At 43.3% G+C, this 23,387-nt stretch overlaps 1 protein-coding gene across 1 annotated transcript in view; it reads left to right on the top strand.

Annotated features, from left to right (window-relative positions):
* Window positions 1-23,387, top strand: part of RasGAP1 (Ras GTPase activating protein 1) — a 121,328-nt gene that overhangs the window by 87,052 nt on the left and 10,889 nt on the right. Inside the window, exon 15 of the mRNA XM_080279293.1 lies at window positions 22,879-23,003. Coding sequence (XP_080135419.1) covers window positions 22,879-23,003 — 125 coding nt within the window. The remainder of the gene's footprint in view (window positions 1-22,878; window positions 23,004-23,387) is intronic.

The raw sequence follows: 23,387 nt of genomic DNA, 5'->3' as shown, positions 1-23,387 counted from the left end.
TAGTGAATTGGTTGGTGTGGCACGATCGACAGTGCGTCGTTGGTGTGCGCGGTTTTGGGAGGAAAACAGTGGCGAAGTTCCCACAAAGAAACCGAGGTCTGGTAGGCCTAGGAAAACTTCCCCAAGGTCTGTTAATGTTTTAAAACGTGCAGTGGAGTTTAATCCTTGTGTGAGTGCAAGGAAAATTAAGGAGAGCAACCCGGAAGTGTTTGGTGAGGTGTCAGTGAGAACAGTGTCTCGTAGGGTGCATGAGCTTGGTTACACAAGTCACAGGCCTGTGAAAAAGCCTCTTCTCTCTAGCAGCCAGAGAATTCGTAGGCTTGCCTTTGCTAATAAATATCTAAATTGAGGTGAAGAGCAATGGTTGTCAGTGTTGTGGTCTGATGAGGCAACATTTAGTGTTACCTGTAACAGAGGAGCATGCAAAGGTAGTGACCCACTTGACCCACGGTATGTAGAAAGCACAGTTAAACATCCTGATTCACTCATGGTATGGGGTTGTTTCTCAGGGAAGGGTTTGGGGAAGCTTGTTGTACTTTCCAAGAACCTCAGAGTGAATCAGGATGTTTACCTGGAGCTTCTGTGTGATCATTTACCAGACTCCTTCGAGCTAACAGGTGCACGAGTGTTTCAGCAGGACAGTGCACCTGCTCACAAGGCCAAATCGGTCACCAATTGACTTCGTGACTGCGAGGTATCATTCATGACAGACTGGCCAGGAAATAGCCCAGACCTCAACCCGATTGAAAACCTTTGGTACGTCGTAAAGAAGAGTCTCCAAGGGAAGGACGTGAGCTCTCTGCCTAAGCTGGAAGCCGCCATTCGTGACTCCTGGGACAAAATACCCCTCCAGCACCTCAGGAGCCTCGTCCTTTCATTTCCAAGATGTCTCAGGTCCGTGAAGAAACGTAAAGGCTACCCTACGAAGCACTAAAGGTAAATAAAATGCATTATTTATATGTTTTTTCAATGTTGAAAGGTTTGTTTCTCAGGAGGGACGCAGGGCGCCCCATACTTCTGACGAGCACTGTAAATGTATATACACAGTGAGCGCTCACATAACGTGGGAATATTGTCCCCTGAAGTTCCCGCTTTATGAGAATTTTGCATTGTTGGGCCATATGTTTACATGTTAAAGGGTTTTATGGTAGGTAAGCCAGCCCCAAGTTCACCTTTTGGGGCCATGGGTTTGAAACGAGCAAATCGGAACAGATGTGGTAGCGTACACAGCTCTTCCGGTCCTCCCTCCATCCCAACTCTGCTCCCTCCATCTCTCCTCCATCCCAACTCTGCTTCCCCCATCCCTCCTCCATCCCTGCTATGGCTGTTTCTGCCTGGGCACAAAGAAAAAAATTTCCACTGCCAAATTTGCCCTCAGAAATTCATTATTATTGGTATAAATTATATATCATCATCTTTCCTGGTGTTTACACTATAAGATAAACTAATAAAAACACACAAAACTGATGAGTATAAGTGCAGAAATGCAGTGAGAATAAAATTGTTCAAGGATGAAAATAGCTTCAATTTTTTTTTTTTTTTTTTTTTTTTTTTAAATAACAGAACAGAGGAAGGAAAAACAAATAAGTAAAAAAAAATAATCCATACACCAGATTACTAATGTCCTCTGTTCATAAAATATCTGTAACAGTTAGACTTGAACAGTTGTGGGTTGAAATTTGGAGGGAAACAACTCTGGGGAAGCGTGTTCCAGAGAGATGCAGTTCTGAGAATGAAAGAATTCTGATAGGCAGAAGTTCTGCAATATGGCTGAGTGACATTCCAGTCATAAGCGCTACCAGATGCCCGTGTAGCACGAGGGAAGGCATGGAGAAGTGGCACCATGGATGCAAGGGAGGCAACATTCCTTCTTACTTGCAGAGGAGGTAGTTTATATGTAATGGCAGGGTTTTGATTCTAACAGCTTTATTCTGAATTTTGTCTAGTTGTCTTAATGCAACCTCTCCACAACCATTCCACAAGGGTGAGCAATATTCAAGCTGAGAGCGCACATGACTCTTATAAATTATAGCTAACTGCTCATCGGCGAAGAAGTTACGGACTCTGTACAATAATCCAAGTTTCTTTGAGGCAGTTTTAGCAAGTAATCTGACATAAGAGGTCCAGCTGAGGGCACTGTTAAGTGAGACACCAAGAATTTCAATACTTTTGGAGATGGGAATATTAGTAGCTCTGAAGGTAATGTACGAATCTGGCAATATCTGTCTATTAGTAAACTGTATATATTTAGTTTTACTAGCATTAAAAGAGACAAGGTTGTTTTGTCCCCATTCACTGATTGTAGATAGATCTTCATTTATGGAGATGGCTGTACTGAGTTGAGAGGTAGAGATATTAGACTTTGTAAATGGATATCTGAGTGTGATTGAACTATGTAGTGTTGAGTCATCTGCATATGCGTGAATGGGATTGTGGGTGACAGATAAGAGATCATTATTATGAACCAGAAATAAGGTTGGCGCCAGAACTGATCCCTTCGGCATGCCGACATTAATTGAGTGGAAATTGGAATGTACATCATCTACTTTTACCCTTATTTTCCTGTCACTAAGATATGAAGAAATCAAAGGAACAAAAGATGTTAGTCCATAGCAAGGGAGTTTGGACAGCAGGGAACGGTGCCATACTCTGTCGAAAGCTTTAGAGATATCAAGAGCTACTGCATGAGTTTCTCCAAAAAGATCAATTGATTGATGGATGGTATGAGTTGAGATTGAGTATGTCAATGGTGGATCTTTTGTGGCAAAAACCATATTGTCTATCACTAATTAAGTTGTTGGATTCAAGATGTTTAACAATGTGCTTATTAATTAAAGTTTCAAATACCTTACCAAGAGGAGATGTGACAGCTATTGGTCTGTAATTGGAGGGGTCAGACAAACTTCCTTTCTTTGGAACTGGGTGGATATTGGCTTCTTTGCATGAATTTGGGAATAAAGATGTACGTATGCATAGTCTGAATAATTTAGCTAGGACAGAGGCAAGTTCAGGGGAACACTTTTTCAAAACAATTGGCAGAATTCCATCTGGGCCTGGAGCTTTGTTGGTAGGTAAATTGTTTAGGATACGTATCTTGTCTGTATTTTAAGTGGGACAATTTTGGGAGAGTCAAGTTCCAGTACTGTGACATTCTGGCTGGTATCGTCTATGGTAGAGTTTCTGGCAAAGATATCTGCTTTCCCACGTGGGTCATTTGTAACGTTGCCATCTGAAGATTTTAGTGGGGGAATGGAAGATGACTTGTTAAAGTTTTTATTGAAAGAATTAAGAGTTGACCAGAATATTTTATTGTCATTAGGGTTGTTAAGTAATTTTGATGCTTACTTTTGAAGAAAGTTTGATTTAGATAGATTTAATACACCTTTTGCATGATTTCTAGTAATTTTAAATCAAGAGAGTGATTCAGATATTTTTGATTTTAGGTAAGAGTTATATGCTAATGACTTTTGGTCTGTTGCTCTGGCACAGTTGCCATCAAACCATTTTGGAGAGTTCGATCTTTTAGTGAACTGTTGACTTGGTATGAATAAATCCATACCAGCTAGTATTAAGTCGCAAATGTGGGACTGGGTAGAATTGGGATCACTAGAGAAGAAAGACTGCCATGGAACATCAGCAAGATAATTTCTAAATCCATCCCAGTCTGCCCTATCAAAGTGCCATCGGGTCACCCTGACAGGTTCAGAACGGGGAGATGTGGGAGGGTTAACTAATGAGGCTTTGATGAGATTTTGGTCAGAGGATCCAAGTGGTGACAGTACCTCTATCCTGTATTGATCTGGATTATTTGTCAAGAATAAGTCCAAGAGATGGGCATTATGGTCAGGATTATCAGGTATTCTGGTTGGTTGCTTTACCAACTGGGTGAGATTAAACGATTCCGCAAACAGCTCGCACTCTAGACCAGCGTCGTTAGTCCGGGCAGAATCCAATAACCATTCAACATTGTGTATGTTAAAATCACCCAAAATGATAATTTCGGTGCCAAGGGCAGGGTCAAGGTTACTCAACTGAGTGGATATGGAATCAAATACAATGGGTTCCAAAGAAGCATTGGGGGAACGATAAACTACACAAATATATTTGGTAATGTTTTGACAGTTTAATTTATATAATGAGTAATCAAAACTGGATGAAGTGAAGTTTAACATAGTGTCAACTGCATATTGGGATTTGATATAACAACAGGTGCCGCCCTTGTTACGGAAGTTTGTAAGGAGATGGTAACCGGGAAAACAAAATGGAGATATATCAGTAGAGGGTGAGATTTGTGGTTCTGTGAGGAAAAGGGCCAAAGGGGATATGGACTGAAGGAAAAAATGAACTGAGTTTAAATTTGTGGTAAGGCCGCGGATGTTGGTAAAGAATAAGGCCGCACTGTCACTGCTTCGCTGTCGAGCATTCCCGGAAATAGCAACAGTCGCTTGATGGCGACAGGGAGGACCCTGTGCCGCCAGACCTACCCTACAGGTGGTGGCAATCCGAGGTACCACCTTATTTGATAGTAAGATTGCAGTGGCCATTACTAAAGACGTGAATAGAAGGTGTGATATGTTATGCTCATGTAGTGTGGTGTAGACATTTGAAGGTAGAGGTATTATGAGAGCATGCTGGCCTACTCTCTGTGTAAATGAATGCACTGAAAATGTTCAGCAAAGGGAGATAGTCAGTATCAAGTCCTGAGGGCTGGTGAAACGGGAGCTCCATCTCTCCCTATCACCAGCTTGCCATCAACCTCGGGAGTACTGCCCTGTTCGACTGGTGCTACAGTCTACTCCACATAATAATTTCCCAAAATCCTTTCGCAAAATTTTTCCTGCATTGAGCAAGAGCAAAACATATGTCGAGATGCAGAATTTCATGAGGTTTGTTGTGTTTTTTTCAGAATTTTGATACAACCAATAAAATTTGAGTAAGTCCTCAAAAACTAAAAAAATAAAATCACTGGGTGTGACGGGGGATGGAGAGGGACGGGGGGTGAATTGGGGATGAGGGAAGAAGAGGGGGGATGGAGGAAATGTGTGTGTGTGTGTGTGTGTGTGAGATAGAGAGAGAGAGAGAGAGAGAGAGAGAGAGAGAGTGAGTGAGTGAAAACTAAAAAAAAAAAAAAATTCTAGGCATGGACGAGGATGGAGGAGTGACAGGGGAGGGGAAAGAAGAGGGAGGATGGAGGGGATATTATGTATGTGTGTGTTTGTGAGAGAGAGAGAGAGAGAGTGAGTGAGTGCATGAGAGAATGAGTGAGTGAGTGAGTGAAAGAATGAGTGAGGAAGAAAATGAATGAGTGAGTGAGACAGGGTGGGGGGGTTGTAGTTCTTGTCTCTCTCCTTGTCCCCTCCCCCTCCCTCATCCCTACTTGTCTCTCTCCCCTTCCCCCCACACTTGCTTACCCCCACTTGTCTCCCTCCCCTTCCCCCCACCCACCCCTGCCCCCTGCTTATCTCACTGCCTGCGTGTTGTCAGTTGCCCTCAACCACACCTCCCACCGCTTCTTCTTACTGCATGTGATGTTTGATGTCTCATTTTTTAGCTGATGCAATCAGCCCTCTGTTTATTACCTGCCATGTTGTGCGATTTCCAACCATAATTTTATGCCTCGCACTGCGTTCTGTCTATCATTGGCCGCGTAGTATGACTTTGAAACATAAATTGGGGCCTCCCGCCACATTAGGTCCATCATCACCACTTAGTCAAGTCCTGTAAAAATTGAGCAACATCCTCCAACCTCATTATATCTATTTTTTCTGCATTTTGGCTATACAGTAATCCCTCCAATATCCGACATAATAGAGCCATAGGCAGGTCCGGATAGTGGTCCTGTCCGGATATTGGGCCCCAGCTTATGGACTTGTACTTATGGACCCTAACTCTGAAAAACACCTATACAACTCCCTCTGGACATGCATTGCACCTATTTAAGACCCAAATCACACCAATAAGGGACATAAGAGACTGAAATAAATGCAAAAGAACCATAAAATGAGGTTTTAGAGGTGAGTTTATACAATATTAAACATTCTGGGTACTTTTTTTTTTTTTTTTTTTTTTTTTTTTTTTTTTTAATGCAAGGAAGAAGGAACCAAAGGCCATGAGCCCGCAGTAACAGTTCCCTCCAAGAGAAAAACAAAATACAATAGAGAGCCAAATTCAAGATCCGATCATTTTGAGATGCCTGGACACACTGCGTTTGAAAGACTGGAGATCATAGGCAGGAGGAAATACAGACAGAGGGAGACAGTTCCAGAGCTGACCTGTTGCATGAATGAAAGACTGGGAGTAACGGTTAACTCTTGCATTAGAGAGTTGGACAGAAAAGGGATGAGAGTTTGCTGCCAGACGGGTGCTACGCGCCCGTCGTAGAGGTGGAGGAATGCAAGCAGACAGTTCAGAGGAGCAGTGACCATTAAAGTAGCGATAGAAAAGAGATAAAGATGCAACAGTGCGGCGAAGAGACAGAGGTTGAAGGGAGTCAGTAAGAGGAGGAGAGTTAATGAGACGAAAAGCCTTTGACTCCACCCTATTGAGAAGAGCTGTATGTGGGGAGCCTCCCCACACATGAGAGTTGTACTCCACACAGGGGCGGATAAAACCCCTGTATAGAGTCAACAATTGTGCAGGGGTAAAGAAAGAGCGGAGTCGGCTTAGCACACCCAATCTCTTGGAAGCAGATTTTACAAGAGATGCAATATGATCTTTCCAAGATAAGTCCCGAGTAAATGAAACCCCAAGCATGTTCAAGGATGATGCAGGATTAATCTGAATATTATTAAACATTAGTGGGTATACCTGTGGAAGATTTTGTCGGGTTGATAGGTGTAAGAACTGAGTCTTAGAAGCATTAAAGACAACCATATTATTTTTACCCCAGTCAGAGATATGAGCCAAGTCAGACATTAGGTGTGCCATAGCCTCATCCCTTGTTTCTTGAAGTAACTGTTGAGATGGGCGTTGCGGGAACCGAATGGAAAGGTGAAGGGTGGAGTCATCAGCGTATGAGTGGATAGAGTTAGATGTACAGCTTAGAAGATCATTGATGAATAAAAGGAAGAGAGTTGGTGATAGGACAGAGCCCTGAGGAACACCACTGTTGATAGATCTAGGAGAAGAACGATGGCCGTCTACGACAGCAGCTATAGAACGACCAGAAAGGAAGCTAGCGATGAAGGTACAGATAGAAGGATAGAAACCGTAGGAGGGCAGTTTGGAAATTAAAGATTTATGCCAGACTCGATCGAAAGCCTTTGAGATGTCAAGTGCAATGGCAAAGCTTTCGCCAAAGTCCCGAAAGGAGGATGACCAGGAGTCTGAAAGGTAGGTGAGAAGATCGCCAGTGGAGCGTCCCTGACGGAACCCATACTGACGATCGGAAAGAAGGTTGTGATAGGAAAGATGCCTTAAAATTTTTTTATTAAGAATTGACTCGAAAACTTTTGAGATACAGGATGTTAAAGCAATTGGACGATAGTTGGAGGGTTGGGAGTGGTCACCCTTCTTTGGGACTGGCTGAATGAGAGCAAACTTCCAGCAAGAAGGAAAGGTACAAGTTGACAGACAAAGGCGAAATAGTTTGCCTAGGCAGGGTGTAAGCACAGAAGCACAGTTTTTGAGAACAACAGGAGGGACCCCATCAGGCCCATATGCCTTGTTAGTACTGAGGCCAGTAATGGCAGAAAATACATCAACTGAAGACATTTTAATGTCAGCCATGAGGAAGTCAGAGGGGGGAAGTGATGGAGGAACAGCACCGGAATCGTCTAAGGTGGAATTGGAGGAGAAAGTCTGTGCGAAGAGATCTGCTTTATCAGTAGAAGAAATAGCTACAGAACCATCAGAGTAGAAAAGAGGAGGGAAGGATGATGAGGTAAAGTTGTTAGAAAGATTTTTGGCAAGGTGCCAGAAGGAGCGGGAAGAATTCGAGTTGGAGAGTTGAGAGCATTTAGTATGGATGAAATTATTTTTAGTAGAGCGAAGAACAGACTTAGCACGATTCCGGGCAGAAACGTAAAGATTATGTGATTCAGGGGTGGGTTGGCTCCGGTACCTTTTGTAGGCCTTCTCCTTGTTGCGGACAGCATTAGAACAAGCGTGATTAAACCAAGGCTTTCTTGCGTTAGTCAAAGGATATGAGAAAGGAATGTATGCTTCCATGCCCGAGAGAATAACCTCCGTAATGCGCAAGGCACACTCAGATGGCTCACGGCCATGGAAGCAATAATCATTCCAGGGAAAATCAAAGAAGTACTGCCTGAGGGCCTCCCAGTCCGCAGCTCCAAAATGCCAGAGACGACGTTTCCCTGGAGGGTCCGCAGGCCGTACTGGAGCGATAGGACAGGTTAAGGTAATAAGGTTGTGATCGGAGGAGCCCAACGGAGAGAAAAGATTAACAGAGTAAGCTGAAGGATTAGTTGTGAGGAAGAGGTCAAGTATGTTGGAGCTCTCTCCAAGGCGGTCAGGGATACGGGTAGGGTGCTGTACAAGCTGCTCTAGGTCATTAAGGATAGAAAAGATGTAGGCTTGTTCACCAGGTGGATCCGTGAAAGGAGAGGAGAGCCAAAGGTGGTGGTGAACATTGAAATCTCCAAGAATGGAGATTTCAGAGAAAGGAGAAATGGACAGAATGTGTTCCATCGTAGAAGTAAGATAGTCGAAGAATTTTTGATAGTCAGTAGAATTAGGGGATAAGTAAACAGCACAGATATATTTAGTCAGAGAATGACAGGAAAGCCGAAGCCAGAGAGTGGAGAATTCAGAAGAATCAAGTTCAGGAACACGAGAGCAAGATAAGTCGTTGCGTATGTATACACAACAGCCACCTTTGGCTTTGAAATGAGTATAAAGAAAGTAGGAGGATACAGAAAAGGGTTTGCTGTCAGTTGCCTCAGACAGCTGAGTCTCCGTTAGAAAAAGAAGGTGAGGTTTAGAGGAGGAGAGGTGGTGCTCAGCAGAGCGAAAGTTAGATGAAAGGCCGCGAATGTTGCAGAAATGAAGAAGAAGAGAGTCAGACAGTGGTTCCAGGCACCTCGAGTCGTCACCGGGAGAGGGGCAGATGGCGGGGGCATTTATGGTCCCCCCCCCTGGGGACTCCGAGGCTAGGTGAATTGACGCCATTTTGGTAAATTTTGAATAGGAAGTGTAGTGTGTACTGTGCATGTAGTTTGGTGAAGATAGATAGAGAAATTTGTACTGGAGAGCATGCTGGCCTACTCTCTGTGTAACTGAGACACTGAAAAAGTTCAGCAAAGGGGGATGGTCAGGAACTAGTCCTGAGGGCTGATGAAACGGGAGCTCCAGCACTCCCTGTCATCAGCTTTCCATCCACCTCGGGAGTACTGCCCTGCTCGACTGGTGCTACAGTCTACTCCACTTACAAGTCCCTTGCTCCTGGACTGGTTTGAACCGCCAGTTTGCAGTCCACAGTTAATCCTCTGCACTCTAAATTCTAATTTCTTAACACTGCACAACACTGTAAATTCCTGTGTGTTCTAGTGGCAAGGTATTGCAGTTTATTCACTGTTTATTCACAAAAAACAAGCACCTGTGGCTTGCACTGTTATGAGTATCTGCTCTCCATCGGAGTTAAGCTGTGACTGTTGATGTTGGTGGGGTAACAGAGTTGCCAGATCACAACAGCCACATTACCAATCTCCTCAACTTTCATTGTCAAATATAACTTTTCATTACCAAATTCGTAAAGCTAGCATATATTCTTCACTAATTATATATACAAGTGGAAATACATGTAATCACTCTCCTTATAACTAACACCATGTTGATTATTTTCACACTATGTAGGGTAGCAGATTAATCAGAGAGAGCAAACAATCCACCATCTCCATCCTGTGTATCCTCATACATGTGAAAAATCCATTTGGTAATGCATTATTCTAATTCATTACCAAACGAATTTTTCATTACCAAATTGGCCCACACTTGGTAATGAAAAATACCAAATGGCAACCTGACAGGGGAGGGGGGAGGGGGAGGAAGGAAGGGGTGAAGGGACCATGGTGTAACAGCTGTTTGGCGCCAGGCGGGAATTTCAAATTATGGGAGGGAAAAAAGTCAGATTTTTTTCGAATTTTTTGCGGTTTTTGGCCCATTTTGGGAATATTGGATCCCAGGAGGATGTCCGGTTAGTGGGGATGTTCGGATTTTGGGCGTTCGGATATTAGAGGGATTACTGTATTTGGACATCAGAGTTTCGCTATAGGATCGTGCGTTATGTGAGCACCCACTTATATAGATAGATAGATAGATAAATTTGTATGTATGCATACAGGCAGTCCCCAGCTTACGAAAATAATTGGTTAAAGGTCTCTCGTAAGTTTTTTTTCGTAAGTCCATCTCATTCTATACTCTCTCTCTCTCTCTCTCTCTCTCTCTCCAACCCAACCCTGATCCCATAATTACTGAGGTCAAAGTTCTTTTCCTCTTCCCCATTGCTTTTCTACATGATACTTACTTCTGTGCTATCCTCTCTCTCTCTCTCTCTCTCTCTCTCTCTCTCTCTCTCTCCTTCATGTCATGAGTCATTTCATAGCATAGCTGCACAATTTACAACCGCAAAAATGTTTGCTAGCTAATGCACTTCGCATATAACTTTTCTGATTATTGCCAAAAATCACTAAATCATTTGTATCTCTTGGAGTGGGTGAGAATGAGAGGGCAAAAGAAAGTGTGTGTTTTGTTGTGAGTAACAGATAGAAGGAGAATGTAAGAGAGTATGGATCAGTTGGCTCAAGGATTGTGTGGGTATGATTGAAAGTTGGAATAGAAATGTGGGCGATTGTGTGCGTGTATGCGCCAACACAAGATGGTGCAAGCAGAGTGAGAGAAGAGTTCTGGACAAATGCATGCATGGAAATGTTTGAATGGAATGGGATAGTTTTTTTATTTTTTTTTTATTTTTATTTTTTATTTTTTTTTTTAGATAAAGAATGGAGGAAGGAAAAACAAAGGGGAAAAAAATAAGTTCATGTGCCTAAAGGCATCCTCTATTCATAAAATACCCATAACAACTGGACATGAACTGAAGTGAATCAAATGTTTGTGGGAAACAACTCCCAGGAAGCGAATTCCAGAGAAGCAGAACCTCTGCTTTTGATAAGCTGAGGTTCTGCATTGCGAGGGAGAGAGTGTGAATTCATGGGCGCTCCCAGCTGCCCGAGTATTTCGGGAGAAAATCTGAAGCAGAGGAACAATTGAAGCCAGTTCGTCTGAACACTTATGGTGAAAATATCAGTAAAATAATGCTAAAGAAGCAACATCTCTATGTACTGATAATGGAGGAAGGTCTTGCGTGATGGCAGGATGATTGATTAATCTAATGGCTTTATTTTGAATTTTGTCCAACTGCCTCAATGCAACCGCTCCACATCCACTCCACAGTGGTGAACAGTATTCGATCTGAGAACACACATGACTTTTGTATATTGTGGACATCTGAGTGTCAGTGAAGAACTCACAAACTTTGTACATAAGTCCCAGTTTTTTAGAAGCATTTTTAGCAAGGGATTTAACATAAACTGTCTAGCTTAGGTTAAGGTTTAGAGTAACACCTAGGATATCAATTGTAGTGGATATGGGAATATTGACATCATTTAAAATTATGTGAGAGTCTGAGGGATTCTTTCTGTTGGAGAAATTAATGTATTTAGTTTTCTGAGCATTAAGGGAGACCAGATTTGTTTGTCCCCATTGATTAATTTTAGAAAGGTCCTGGTTCAGAGAAATAGCTGTGTTTATTTGGGAATTTATAATATCAAATTGTGTATAGGAGGTACTAAATGTGAAAGAACTATGAAGGGTCGAGTCATCAGCATACGAGTGTATTGGGTTGTGAGTGACAGACAGGAGGTCATTTATATGAATGAGAAAGAGGGTTGGCACCAAAACTGATCCCTGAGGTACGCCAGCATTTATGGAATGAAACTGAGAATAAATACCGTCTACCATGACCAGTATTTTACTATTATGAAGGTAAGAAGAAATTGGAGAAGCCAGTGATGCAAGGCCATAGTGTGACATCTTAGACAATAAGGCCCGGTACCATACTCTGTCAGATGCTTTTGATATTTTTAGTGCCATTGTGTGTGTTTCACTGTGTTGGTCTATTGTTTTGTTGATCTGATGGGTAAGAAGGCAAAGAATGTCTACGGTTGAACATTCTTGTCTAAATCCATATTGCCAATCATTGATTAATTTATTGATTTCTAGATGCTTGCTTATGTGTTTGTTAATTAGCGTCTCAAAAACTTTGCCAAGAATGGAAGTTTTTGCAATTGATCTATAGTTTGATGGATCAGAAGTTGCCCCCTTTTTAGGAACAGGATGGATATTTGCTTCTTTCCAAGAGGCTGGAAAACTTAAGGTACGGATGCATAAGCGGAAAAATTTTGCCAATACAGGAGCCAACACTGAGGAGCAATTTTTAAGTACTATTGAAGGAATTTCATCTGGACCAGTAGCTTTGTCTACTGAAAGATTCTGTAATACAGCTTGTACGTATCTGGTGTGAATCATGAATGGAGGTATTTGAGGGGAATCAAAATCAAGTACAGGAATATTGTAATTTTCTGTATTTAGGGTTGAGTTTGTAGAAAAAATGTCAACAAGAAGTTTGGCTTTTCCACATGGGTCACTTACTAGATTTCCATTGAGGGACTGTAAAGGTGGAATGGAAGAGGAGGTAATGAAGTTAGTTTTGAATGAATTAAGGGTTGACCTGAATATTTTATCATCATTTGGGTTGTTTAGTACAGTAATCACTCCAATATCCAACGTAATAGAGCCATAGGTTAGGTCTGGTTATTGGTTTTGTCCACATATTGGGCCCCAGCTTATGGACTTGTACTTATGGACCCTAACTCAGAGAAACACCTATACAACTCCCTCTGGACATGCATAGCACCTATTTAAGACCCAAATCACACCAATAAGGCACATAAATGACTGAAATAAATGCAAAAGAATCATAAAATGAGGGTTTAGAAGTATGTTCATACATTAATAAACATTCTGGTACTTATGGACCCTAACCTAGCCTAACTCAGAAAAACACATTCCTTCTGCACATGCATAGCTACTAACACCCTATTCACACCAATAAAGGACATTAAAGAGTGAAATGAGGTAAGTATAGTAGGGAAAAAGTACAGTATGAAACATTCTGGCTACTTACAGCAAGTCCCTGGCCACCTCGATGAATAACCGCCTCCTCTCGGACTCTGACAGTAAGAACGATTTCCTGAAGCACTTGCAGTACACTGTTCCTGAAGTCTTGCACTGAACTTAGTCAATAACACACAGAAGTCCGTTCTCTTCACAGTGTTCACTTTTGTCCAAATAATGCTCCATTGTAACTTAGTGTTGCACTTTAACTTTTCCTATTTTTTTTTAATTTTCCAAAGGCAAAACAAACAAGTCTATTTACGTTACATTTTTTTTCTGTTGAGTCTTTTCTCTCACAACTTTAAATCCTTAACACAACACACTGTTTTTTTCACTGCACAACACTCAAAATTCCCGTGTGGTGTAGTGGAGAAGTTCTTGCTGTTTATTCACTGTCAGAGTCCGAGAGTATCAATGGCAGGCGACCTAGGGGTGCATCGCTGGGTCGTGGTGATGGCATACCCACTGCAGAGGACTCTGAAGACAGCCACAAACTCACGTCGAGCGGTGACTCCACCGTGGCTGATGTGCTGGGCTGTGGCTCGGAGCATGAGGGCCTGTCTTGGGGAGGCAACGGAATGGAGCCAGGGCTGGGCACAGCGGGGGTCACGGGCCTGAAAAAACTGTCAATGGTTGATTGACGCGATGACCGATGATTCTGACGATTGATGATGCGCTGCCTGAAAGCACGCACTTCCTCCACGAGTCCCAAGGGCCCCATCTCCCTGTTGCAGTCCGGGTGTTCCAGGTAGTCTAGGACGAACTCTAGATGTTCCCGGAGTGCACTCAGCTTGGGGATGGCTGGAGTAGTGTCCTGGTGAGAGGAGTCCGCATCATCGTCGCCTTCAGCGTCGGAATCATCAAGTTCGGTACTGACACCTGCAACCGAAGACGCGATCTCGATATCAGACAACGTCTGATACCCAGGATTGCCCTCGTCGTCATCCAACCACTCACGAACATCGTCCACATCTACATCGTCGCCGTGTGTATGTAGCCGTGCATGGAAGTCATCCACGTCAAACCCTAGAAAATCGTACTCCACATCCGTTCCGAGAAGCAGACGAGACCAACCATTTTCAAGAGTTTTCACAGGGACTTCCTTCCATGCACTAGCCCAGTTGTACAGCGCAGACTTGATGTTGTAGCGGCGAAGGTTTTCCAAAGTCCGCTTGCCTCGTGTGTCCCGTCCCTCCCTGCGCTCGTCCTCGTCCTTGAGAACAACCATCACCTCGTCCAGGAACTTCCGACGGTATAGGCGCTTTGTTGCCACGATCACTCCTTGGTCCATTGGTTGAATGAGAGCAGTCGTATTAGGTGGCAGAAACATGCACCTAATACGGCCATTTTCAGCAGCCAAGGCCTTGTCGCATGGGTGGGCAGGTGCATTGTCGAGTAGAAGGAGAGCCTTTACCTGGTCGCGCGGGATTCCCAGTGTCTTCGTCTGGTAATGGATGACCTCCTTGATGAAGTGACGGTGAAACCAGTCTTTGAAGATCACAGCTGTGAACCATGCCTTCAAAGAATGGTACCAGATGACAGGAAGGACATCCATCACCCCACGAAGGCACCGAGGCTGCTTTGCGCGGCCAACAACAACGGGCTTAAGCCGGTGCATGCCGTTAGCACTGGCGCAACACAAAGCAGATATCCGTTCCTTGGAAAGCTTGCGGCCAGGTACACGCTTCTCCGTCTCCTCGGCTAGAGTGTTCGTTGGCAGCGAGCGATAGAATAGGCCAGTTTCGTCAGCATTGTAGACTTGACCGAGAGTTAGGCCCTCCCTGTCGATCAAGCCTTTCACCTTGTGCTGAAATTCGTCAACTCCATCCTCGTTAGCGTCCAATGCTTCGCCATGTGCTTTACGGTTGGTAAGGCCATGTCGCAACTTGAACGCGAAGAGCCAACCCTCGGATGCCTTGAAGTCTAGGGCGTCGTGAAGCCTGGCGAACTTCTCAGCAGCAGCCTTCAGCTCCGTTCCACGTACCATCACACCAGCAGCACGTTGCTGTCAATACCAAATCAACGTGGATCGGTCGATTTCTGCAAACTTGGGGGTAAACATAACCTTCCTTTCCACATTGCGTTTGCTTCTCGACGAGAAGTCAGCCGTGTACTGCATGAGTTTGTCTCGGGACCTCTTGATATCAAACAAAGTAGACCGGGCCAGGTTGAACTCGCGAAGAATGCGGGAAGAAGACCAACCCACATCCACTTTCTCCAATATCTCCCTCTTCTTCTCCAGAGTCAGCATCACTCTCTTCCTTTTCTCAGGTGGCAGGGCCATCATCACACACACTAAGAGGAGGTCCGAGAGCAGCAGGAGGCCCTGCAGCAGGTAGGGCACCACCACAAAAGCGATCACGTGGGCAGCCATTACAATGAGCGTACACTCGCGGTGAGAGACAGGCGGGAAGTGGGGAGGATGCAGCGGCGCCCTATCGGACATTGGAGGAATGACGTGCCAAAACAATGCTCTCCCGCGGCGCGCGCGGTAAGTTCAAATTACGGACGGGAAATCCCCCCCCCCCCCCCCCAGGACGATTATGTCCGGGTAGTGGGGATGTTCGGTTATTGGGCGTCCAGATATTAGAGTGATTACTGTAGTTTGTTAGCCTGTCTATGCAGAAAGTTTGATTTAGAAAGATTGATGATAGTTTTAGCATGGTTTCTGATATTTCTGTAATAGTTAAAGGCTTTTTTGGTTTTGGTCCTTGTATAAGTGTTATAGGCTACTGTTTTATGTTCTGTTACTCTAGCACAATTGTGGTCAAACCATTTAGTAGAATTACATCTTTTTCTGTAACTATGATGGGGAATGAATGTTTCCATATCGACTTTAATGAAATCCTGTATGTGGCCCGATGTGGAATTTGCATCTTGGGACAAAAAGGAGGTCCAAGGAACATCCATGAAAAAATTATGGAGTCCCTCCCAGTCTGCCCAGTCGTAGTGCCATTTAGTCACCACGACCTGTTCAGAGCAGGAGGGTGTGGTAGGTGTTAAACTGGTGTCTTGAATCAGACAATGATCCGAGGATCCGAGGGAGGACTTCTTTTCAACACTATAATTATCTGAATTGGTTGTTAGAAACAAGTCCAATAGGTGGGGATTTTGATCGGGGTTGTCTGGTACACGGGTGGGTTGACTGACTAACTGGGTGAGATTAAATGAGTCTGCAAATAGCTCACATTCAAGACCAGAGTCATCAGTTCTGGCTGAATAAGTGAGCCATTCAACCTTATGGACATTAAAATCACCCAGAAGAGTAATTTCTGATGCAGTATTAATGCTGAGGACACTATAGTTGTGAAGACAAAGAGTCAAATAAACTCTGCTCTGGAGGGGCATTAGGGGAACGATAAACACAACAGAAATACTTAATTTTACCAAAAGAATTTAATTTGTATATGGAATAGTCGAAATAAGGACAATTAAATTTAGTAATCTCCTCCAGGGCAATTTCTGAATTAGCAAGGCAACATACGCCTCCATTGGGTCTGAAATTTTGAATCAAGATTTATCCAGGAAAATTCAGTCTAGCTAAATCAGAGGTGGAGCTTACTTGTGTGTCTGTCAAAAATAGCAGATCAGGGGATTCAAACTGGAGGAAATATTGAACAGATTTGATGTTGAAGTCCCCTAATATTGCAAAAAATAATTTTACTGCACTGATGAGCAGATTTAGGGCGCCGCAACACTAGAGGTGGCACAGTCGCTTGATGACGACCGGGAGGGCCCTGTGCAAATGACCCAGCCCTGCCGGTGGCGGTCACCCGAGAAACCACCGCACTAATTCCCAGTATAGCAGCAGCCATGGTTCATTTTTTGGGGGGGAGAGCAGGGATGTGTTGTGAAATGTGTATGATATGTAATGAGAAGATTGGTATTTTATGGAGAGAGGATAGCTGGTTTAAGGCAATGTGGATGTGTGTGTTGTGTAAAGAGGGCAGCCTGATTCCCGCTGATGTTTGAGGCAGAAAGATGTGTAACCAGCTACCAAGACCTAGGAGAGAAAATGGAATCCAGGCTATTCCCTGAGTCTCCCATTACCTTGGCGGTAGTACTTCCCTGGGCGGTGCTGCCTATCCCTGCTGCTAGTGTTTTTGATTGGAGAGGTGAATGGAAAAGTAGGGAATGTGAAGGTGGATGGAATAGTTGGTGAATGGGGTGTGCCTGCAGAGATGGATGAGAATGGCAGTGCCGTAGGGGGTTGGTGATAGCCAGTAGCCTCTTCAGGCACAAAATGATCCATGGCGAGTGATGAGAAGGGTGGGTGTAGAACTGAATGAATGGAAGACACTGATTGATTATGTGTGTGTGGATGGAAGGATGAGAATGTTTGTAATGGATGCAAGAGTAAATAGAGGTTGAGGGAGTGGACTTTCTGACCACCACTTTGTGGTGGTCAAAGTCCAAATGAAATGGAGAAATAGAAGAAGGGATGGACAGGAGGAAGTAGTTCATACAAGGAGGGTGGAAAAAAGGCAGAATATAAGAGGGAATTGGAGGAATGATTGGTTAAATATGTTTTGGAGCAGATGGGGGACATGGAAGGTGTGTGCAAGATATTCACGGAAGAAATCTGTGCAGCATGTGAGGTGGTGTGTGGGGTGAAGAGAAGACGAAAAGGGGTGCAAGGAACAGCATGATGGAATGAAGAGGTGAGAGAGGCTGTGGCACAAAAGAAGAAAGCATATAGTGAGTGGATGAGAAACGGCAGCATGGAAGAAGTTTAGAGAGACGGAAGAGAGATTTATTATGTAGAGAGCAAGAGAGAGGTGAAAAGATTAGTAAGAAGAGAGTGGATGAGAACTTTGGAAGGAATTTGAGTGTAAAGTGGAAGGAATGTAAGAAAATGTTCTGGAAAGAGGTAAAGAGAGTTAGACAAGGTGCAAAAGTAGTTAGTAGGGGAGTGAAAGATAAAAATGGTAGATTGCTAATGGAGAAGGGAGAAAAAGTGACTAGATGGAGAGAACACTTTAAGGAATTGTTGAACATAGAGAATGAAAGTAATGCGAGTATAAGTGGCTGGGGAATGGCTGGGAGAAGGAGGGATGTGAGAAGAGAGGAAGAAATCAGTAGGATGAAAGTCGTGGAAATAATGAAGAAAGTTAAAATGGGGATAGCCCCAGGAATTGATGAAGTGTGGTGAAATGCTGAAGTATGGGGGAGAGACAGTAGTAGAATGGATGTAGATAATGTGCAGATTGGCCTGGGAGGAAGGCACAGTCCCGAAGGATTGGAAGTCAAGTATAATTATTCCCCAGTACAAAGGAAAAGGGGGAAATGAAGTGTGTTGTAATCATAGGGGCATTTGTCTTCTTAGTGTAATAGGAAAAGTATATGGTAGGATACGTATTGACAGAATTGGGGAAATAACAGAGGCATTAGTTGGAGAAGAACAGGGAGGTTTTAGGAAGGGAAGAGGTTGCATAGATCAGATATTCATTCTTAGATCTTTGATAGAAGTTTCTAGAGAAGGGAAAGAAGTTGCATGCAGCCTTCATGGATTTGGAGAAAGCATATGACAGAATGTATAGACAAGGATTGTGGTAAGGACCTGTATTAAGAACATATGGAGTAGATGGGAAATGTATGAGGGTGTTAAGGCTGCAGTGTGTGTGGATAGTGAACTGACTGAATTTTTCTGTTTGAAGGTTGGATTGAAACAAGGATGTGTCATGTCTCCATGGTTGTTCAGTCTGTATATAGATGGGGTTATAAAAACGATACAAGTTAAGGCAGTGGATGTTGGAGCAACCCTGGTGAGAGCGGGCAGTGTTTGGAAACTCCCTGTACTGTTTGCAGATGATACTGTGCTGTTAAATGAAGACAAAGAGGAGCTGCAAGGCATGATGGATGAGTTTGGGAGAGTGTGTAAGAAACGGACTCTAAAGGTGAATGTAGGGAAGAGTAAAGTTATGGTCTTGGAGAGAAGTGGAGTCAGTGAATGTACAGTGAGGTTGGATGAGGAAGAAATGGGAAATGCGATGCGTTTAAGTACTTGGGTAGTATGATGTGTAAGGATGAAAGTTTAGAGTGTGAATTGCTTGAAGGGATACATCAAGGAAGAAAGGTTGCTGGTTCCTTGAAAGCAGTGATAAGAAACAGGGAAATGAGCATGGTAGTGAGAAAGCTACTACAGGACAGTATTGTGATACCAACTCTAACGTAAGGAAGTGAAGCTTGGACCTTGTCAGAGGGACAGAAGTCGAGAGTGAGAGCAGTGGAAATGAGTTATTTGAGAGGAGCATGTGGAGTCGCATGGAGAGACAGACTGACAAATGAGAAGATGAAGGAGTGTTGTGGTGTGGGTGCGGATGTGATAGGAAGCGTTAGGAGAAACACATTGAGGTGGTTTGGGCACGTGTAAAGGATGGAGAGTGAGAGACTGATGAAGAGAGTGTATGTGAGTGAGGTGGAGGAGGGGAGAGGGAGGGAGGCCAAGGATGAGATGGAGGGACCGAGTGGAGAGGTATATGAGAGAGGAGGGTGTGAGCTGGGAGCACGGCAGTGAAAGGGTGAGGGACAGGGCAACATGAAGGTGATTTGTTTGTGGCCATCCCTTACGGGATTCAGGCGTCTGGCAGTAGATAGATAGACAGACTTGCATTTTACCAGAGTAGTTCACAATATATAATAAAATAACACTTTCAGCCACTCTCGTATGATTTCAGTGCGATTTGGGTGCGAATTGCTTTGTACAGTATTATTTAAGAGAGAGAGAGGCAGCAAACCAGTTTAGACCAGCTCACCGAGGGCATGTGTAAACGTGTGCATGTTTGTACGTATACTGTTATTTAATACAGTACTAGGGTAATTATTAGTGTTTAAAAGTTTAACCCCCTAAAGTTGGAGTCACTCATCCACCAAAAGAATTTTTTCCCATAAGTTATGTGTATACAATTAGTGCGATATCAAATAGCGCACACTTGCACATCCACCATATAGGCGCATTAAATGGGACCAAGGTGTTTATACACACACGCACACACTTATCCCCCATTATTCAACAGGGATGCGTTCCATAAAAAGCGGTTGAATAACGAATTGGTTGAATAATGAACCAATCTTTCCCATAAGATTGTTAAAAAGTAGGGGGGTTAGGTTCCTGACCACCTTCGTCACTCAAAAAATATTCAATAAAGATGGAAAAAATACCAGTATAAATGAAGGAAAGTGACATGGATTTGAGGTGATTTCTTATAGACCTACATTCTCAAGGAAAATTATTTTAGTACTACATACATCTCAGATTATTGACATTTGATTTTCGATGAAAAAAATATTGGAGAACAAACGAAATATACCTACTTAGCGGTATTAAAGAAAGCCACTGAAATGCCTTCGATAGCATGTTTATAGACGATCTCGTCGACTGAACTTGACGTCACTGCACCAAACTTAAATGTGTTCAATTTAAAACCTTAAATAGCAGTGGAAGCCTAACTGGAGGCGCTGAAACCTAACTGAGGAGCTTCGCTCTAGGACCCCCCAGTGATCATAACCTACCTAACCTAGTGCAAACTAAGATGTCTATCTATCTATCTATCGCCAGACGCCTCAATCCCGTTTGGGGTGGCCACAAACAAATCGCCTCCAAGTCGCCCTGTCCCCCGCCATTTCACTCCCCTGCTCCCAACTCACGCCCCCCTCTCTCATATACCTCTCCACCCCATCCCTCCATCTCATCCTCGGCCTCCCCCTCCCTCTTTCCCCCTCCACCTCACTCACATACACTCTCTTCGTCAGTCTTTCACCCTCCATCCTCTCCACATGGCCAAACCACCTCAGTGTGTTCCTCATAACACTTCCTATCACATCCACATCAACACCACAACGCTCCTTTATATCCTCATTTGTCAGCCTGTCTCTCCATGTGACTCCACAGGCTCCTCTTAAATAACTCATTTCTACTGCTCTCACTCTTGACTTGTGTCCTTCCAACAACGTCCAAGCTTCACTTCCTTACGTTAGAGTTGGTATCACAATACTGTCATGTAGTAACTTTTTCACTTCCATGCTCACTTTCCTGTTTCTTATCACTGCTTTCAAAGAACCAGCAACCTTTCTTCCCTGCTGTACCCTTTCAAGCACTTCACCCTCCAAACCTCCATCCTAACTCATCACACTACCCAAGTACTTAAACGTACTCACATTTTCCAATTCCTCACCATCCAACCTCGCTATACATTCACTGACTTCACCTCTCTCAAAGACCATCACTTTACACTTCCCTACATTCACCTTTAGATTCCGTTTCTTACACACTCTCTTAAACTCATCCACCAAGCCTTGCAGCTCCCCTTCGTCTTCACTCAACAACACAGTATCATCTGCAAACAACAGTACAGGGAGTTTCCAAACACTATCCTCTCTCACCAGGGCCACTCCAACATCCACTACCCTACCTTGTACCTCTTTTATTACCCCATCCATGTACAGATTGAACAACCATGGAGACATGACACATCCCTGTTTCAACCCAACTTTCAAAGAGAAAAATTCACTTAGTTCACTAAGATGTACATTCCGTAAAACTGGCACCAAAACAGTATTGTGCATTAAGAGCATTCATTAATCATTGGCACAGTCATCACCAGGGTTGTCATTTGGTATTTTTCATTACCAAATGTGGGCCAATTTGGTAATGAAAAATTTATTTGGTAATGAATTAGCATGATCCATTACCAAACAGATTTTTCACATACCTGTATATGAAGATACAGAGGATGGAGACATTGGATTGTCTGCTCTCTTTGATTAATCTGCTAGTCTACATAGCATGAAAATAACATGCTGCTAATTACAAGGAGAGTGCTTATTTCCATTTGTATATGTAATTAGTGAAGAATAAATGCTTGCTTTAAGAATTTAGTAATGAAAAATTAAAATTAGTAATGAAGATTGAGGAGTTTGGTAATGTAACTGAGTTCAGTTCATGCAACCCTGATCGTCACCCGACCATGCAATGGCGAAACACTCATTCAGGTTGGTGAGCACATGACTAAGCTTGACAGGGGTAATAGTAGGGGTCTTGGGTGGAGCCATGGTGGTGCTTTAGTATTCCATAAGGCCAAAAAGAAATGCAGACGGTTGAAGAGGCAACTGATCAGCAGGGATTAGTGCAGGAGACTGGCAGCTCTGCCGGTCTGTCTGGCGGCACGCAGTTTGAATTGTTGAAATGGTGGGGATAACCATGTCGAACAACGAAAAAGGGTAAAGATTTATAAATGTCAAAACAATGAATTGTTGAATAATGATCGTTCGTAAAACGAGGGTTTGGTGTATATGTATATGCTGTATGTATGTATGTATATGTATATATGAGATGGTTAGGCATGTGGAGAGGATGGGGGATGATAATTGGGTGCAGAAAATGAGAAGTGTTACATTAGGGGTAGGGTTGCGAGAGGTAGACCTAAAAAGATCTGGGATGAAGTCATTGTGTGTGACCTCATGGATAAGGGACTGAATAGGGAAGCTGCCAGAGGTCAATCAGCATGGAGAGCCGCCATTAGGTGACCAAAGCCGATGCATGCAGGCATGTTGGAGCCTTGAAAAATGAAACGATTTGTATATTTTCTGTATATTTTCTTTCTGGACCCATCCTCACACCATCTTTAGGTGGGAAAAGTTGCCTGAATGATGCTGATAATGGTGTTGCTGATGATGAAATTTTTTTAGGTGGGGCTTCCTTGTGTGAGATTCCAGTGGATGAGATTCTTGCAGTAGAGAGGGTGGAAGAGTCTTCTTTCAAGATTAAAAATATGTTCCAGCTTGTTCAGCCAAACAGAACACTCTACATCCAGGTCAGATTTTGTGCTGGTTTTGTTCTAGTGTTATTGGCAGTATTGTAGTTGTTGGAAGAATTATGTATGTATAGTCCTTCCAAAATATCCAGATCGTTTAGGCGTTGTCCTTCACGGGAATTCCCCTTCCCTCGATGCTGCCGAATCTGTACCAAAACACACCTCTCTGACTCATGTCAGCTATTTACCACTTCTAAATGAAATTTATTTACAGTATATATATATATATATATATATATATAATTCTCTAATAAGGCTATATAGTGTAAGAAAATGCCAATTGTTTTTAATAAAAACAATGACTTTTTATAAATATCACAACACTTGGCAACGTTGCTTTCCAACACTGTCATGCTTGTAGGTGAGTCAGTGAGGGTAGGTCAG

Source organism: Coenobita brevimanus, chromosome 78 (assembly GCF_032717465.1).
Source record: "Coenobita brevimanus isolate Jiangsu-jjx chromosome 78, ASM3271746v2, whole genome shotgun sequence".
NCBI classification, from domain to species: Eukaryota; Metazoa; Arthropoda; class Malacostraca; order Decapoda; family Coenobitidae; genus Coenobita; species Coenobita brevimanus.
This window is presented reverse-complemented; position numbering and strand designations above follow the sequence as displayed.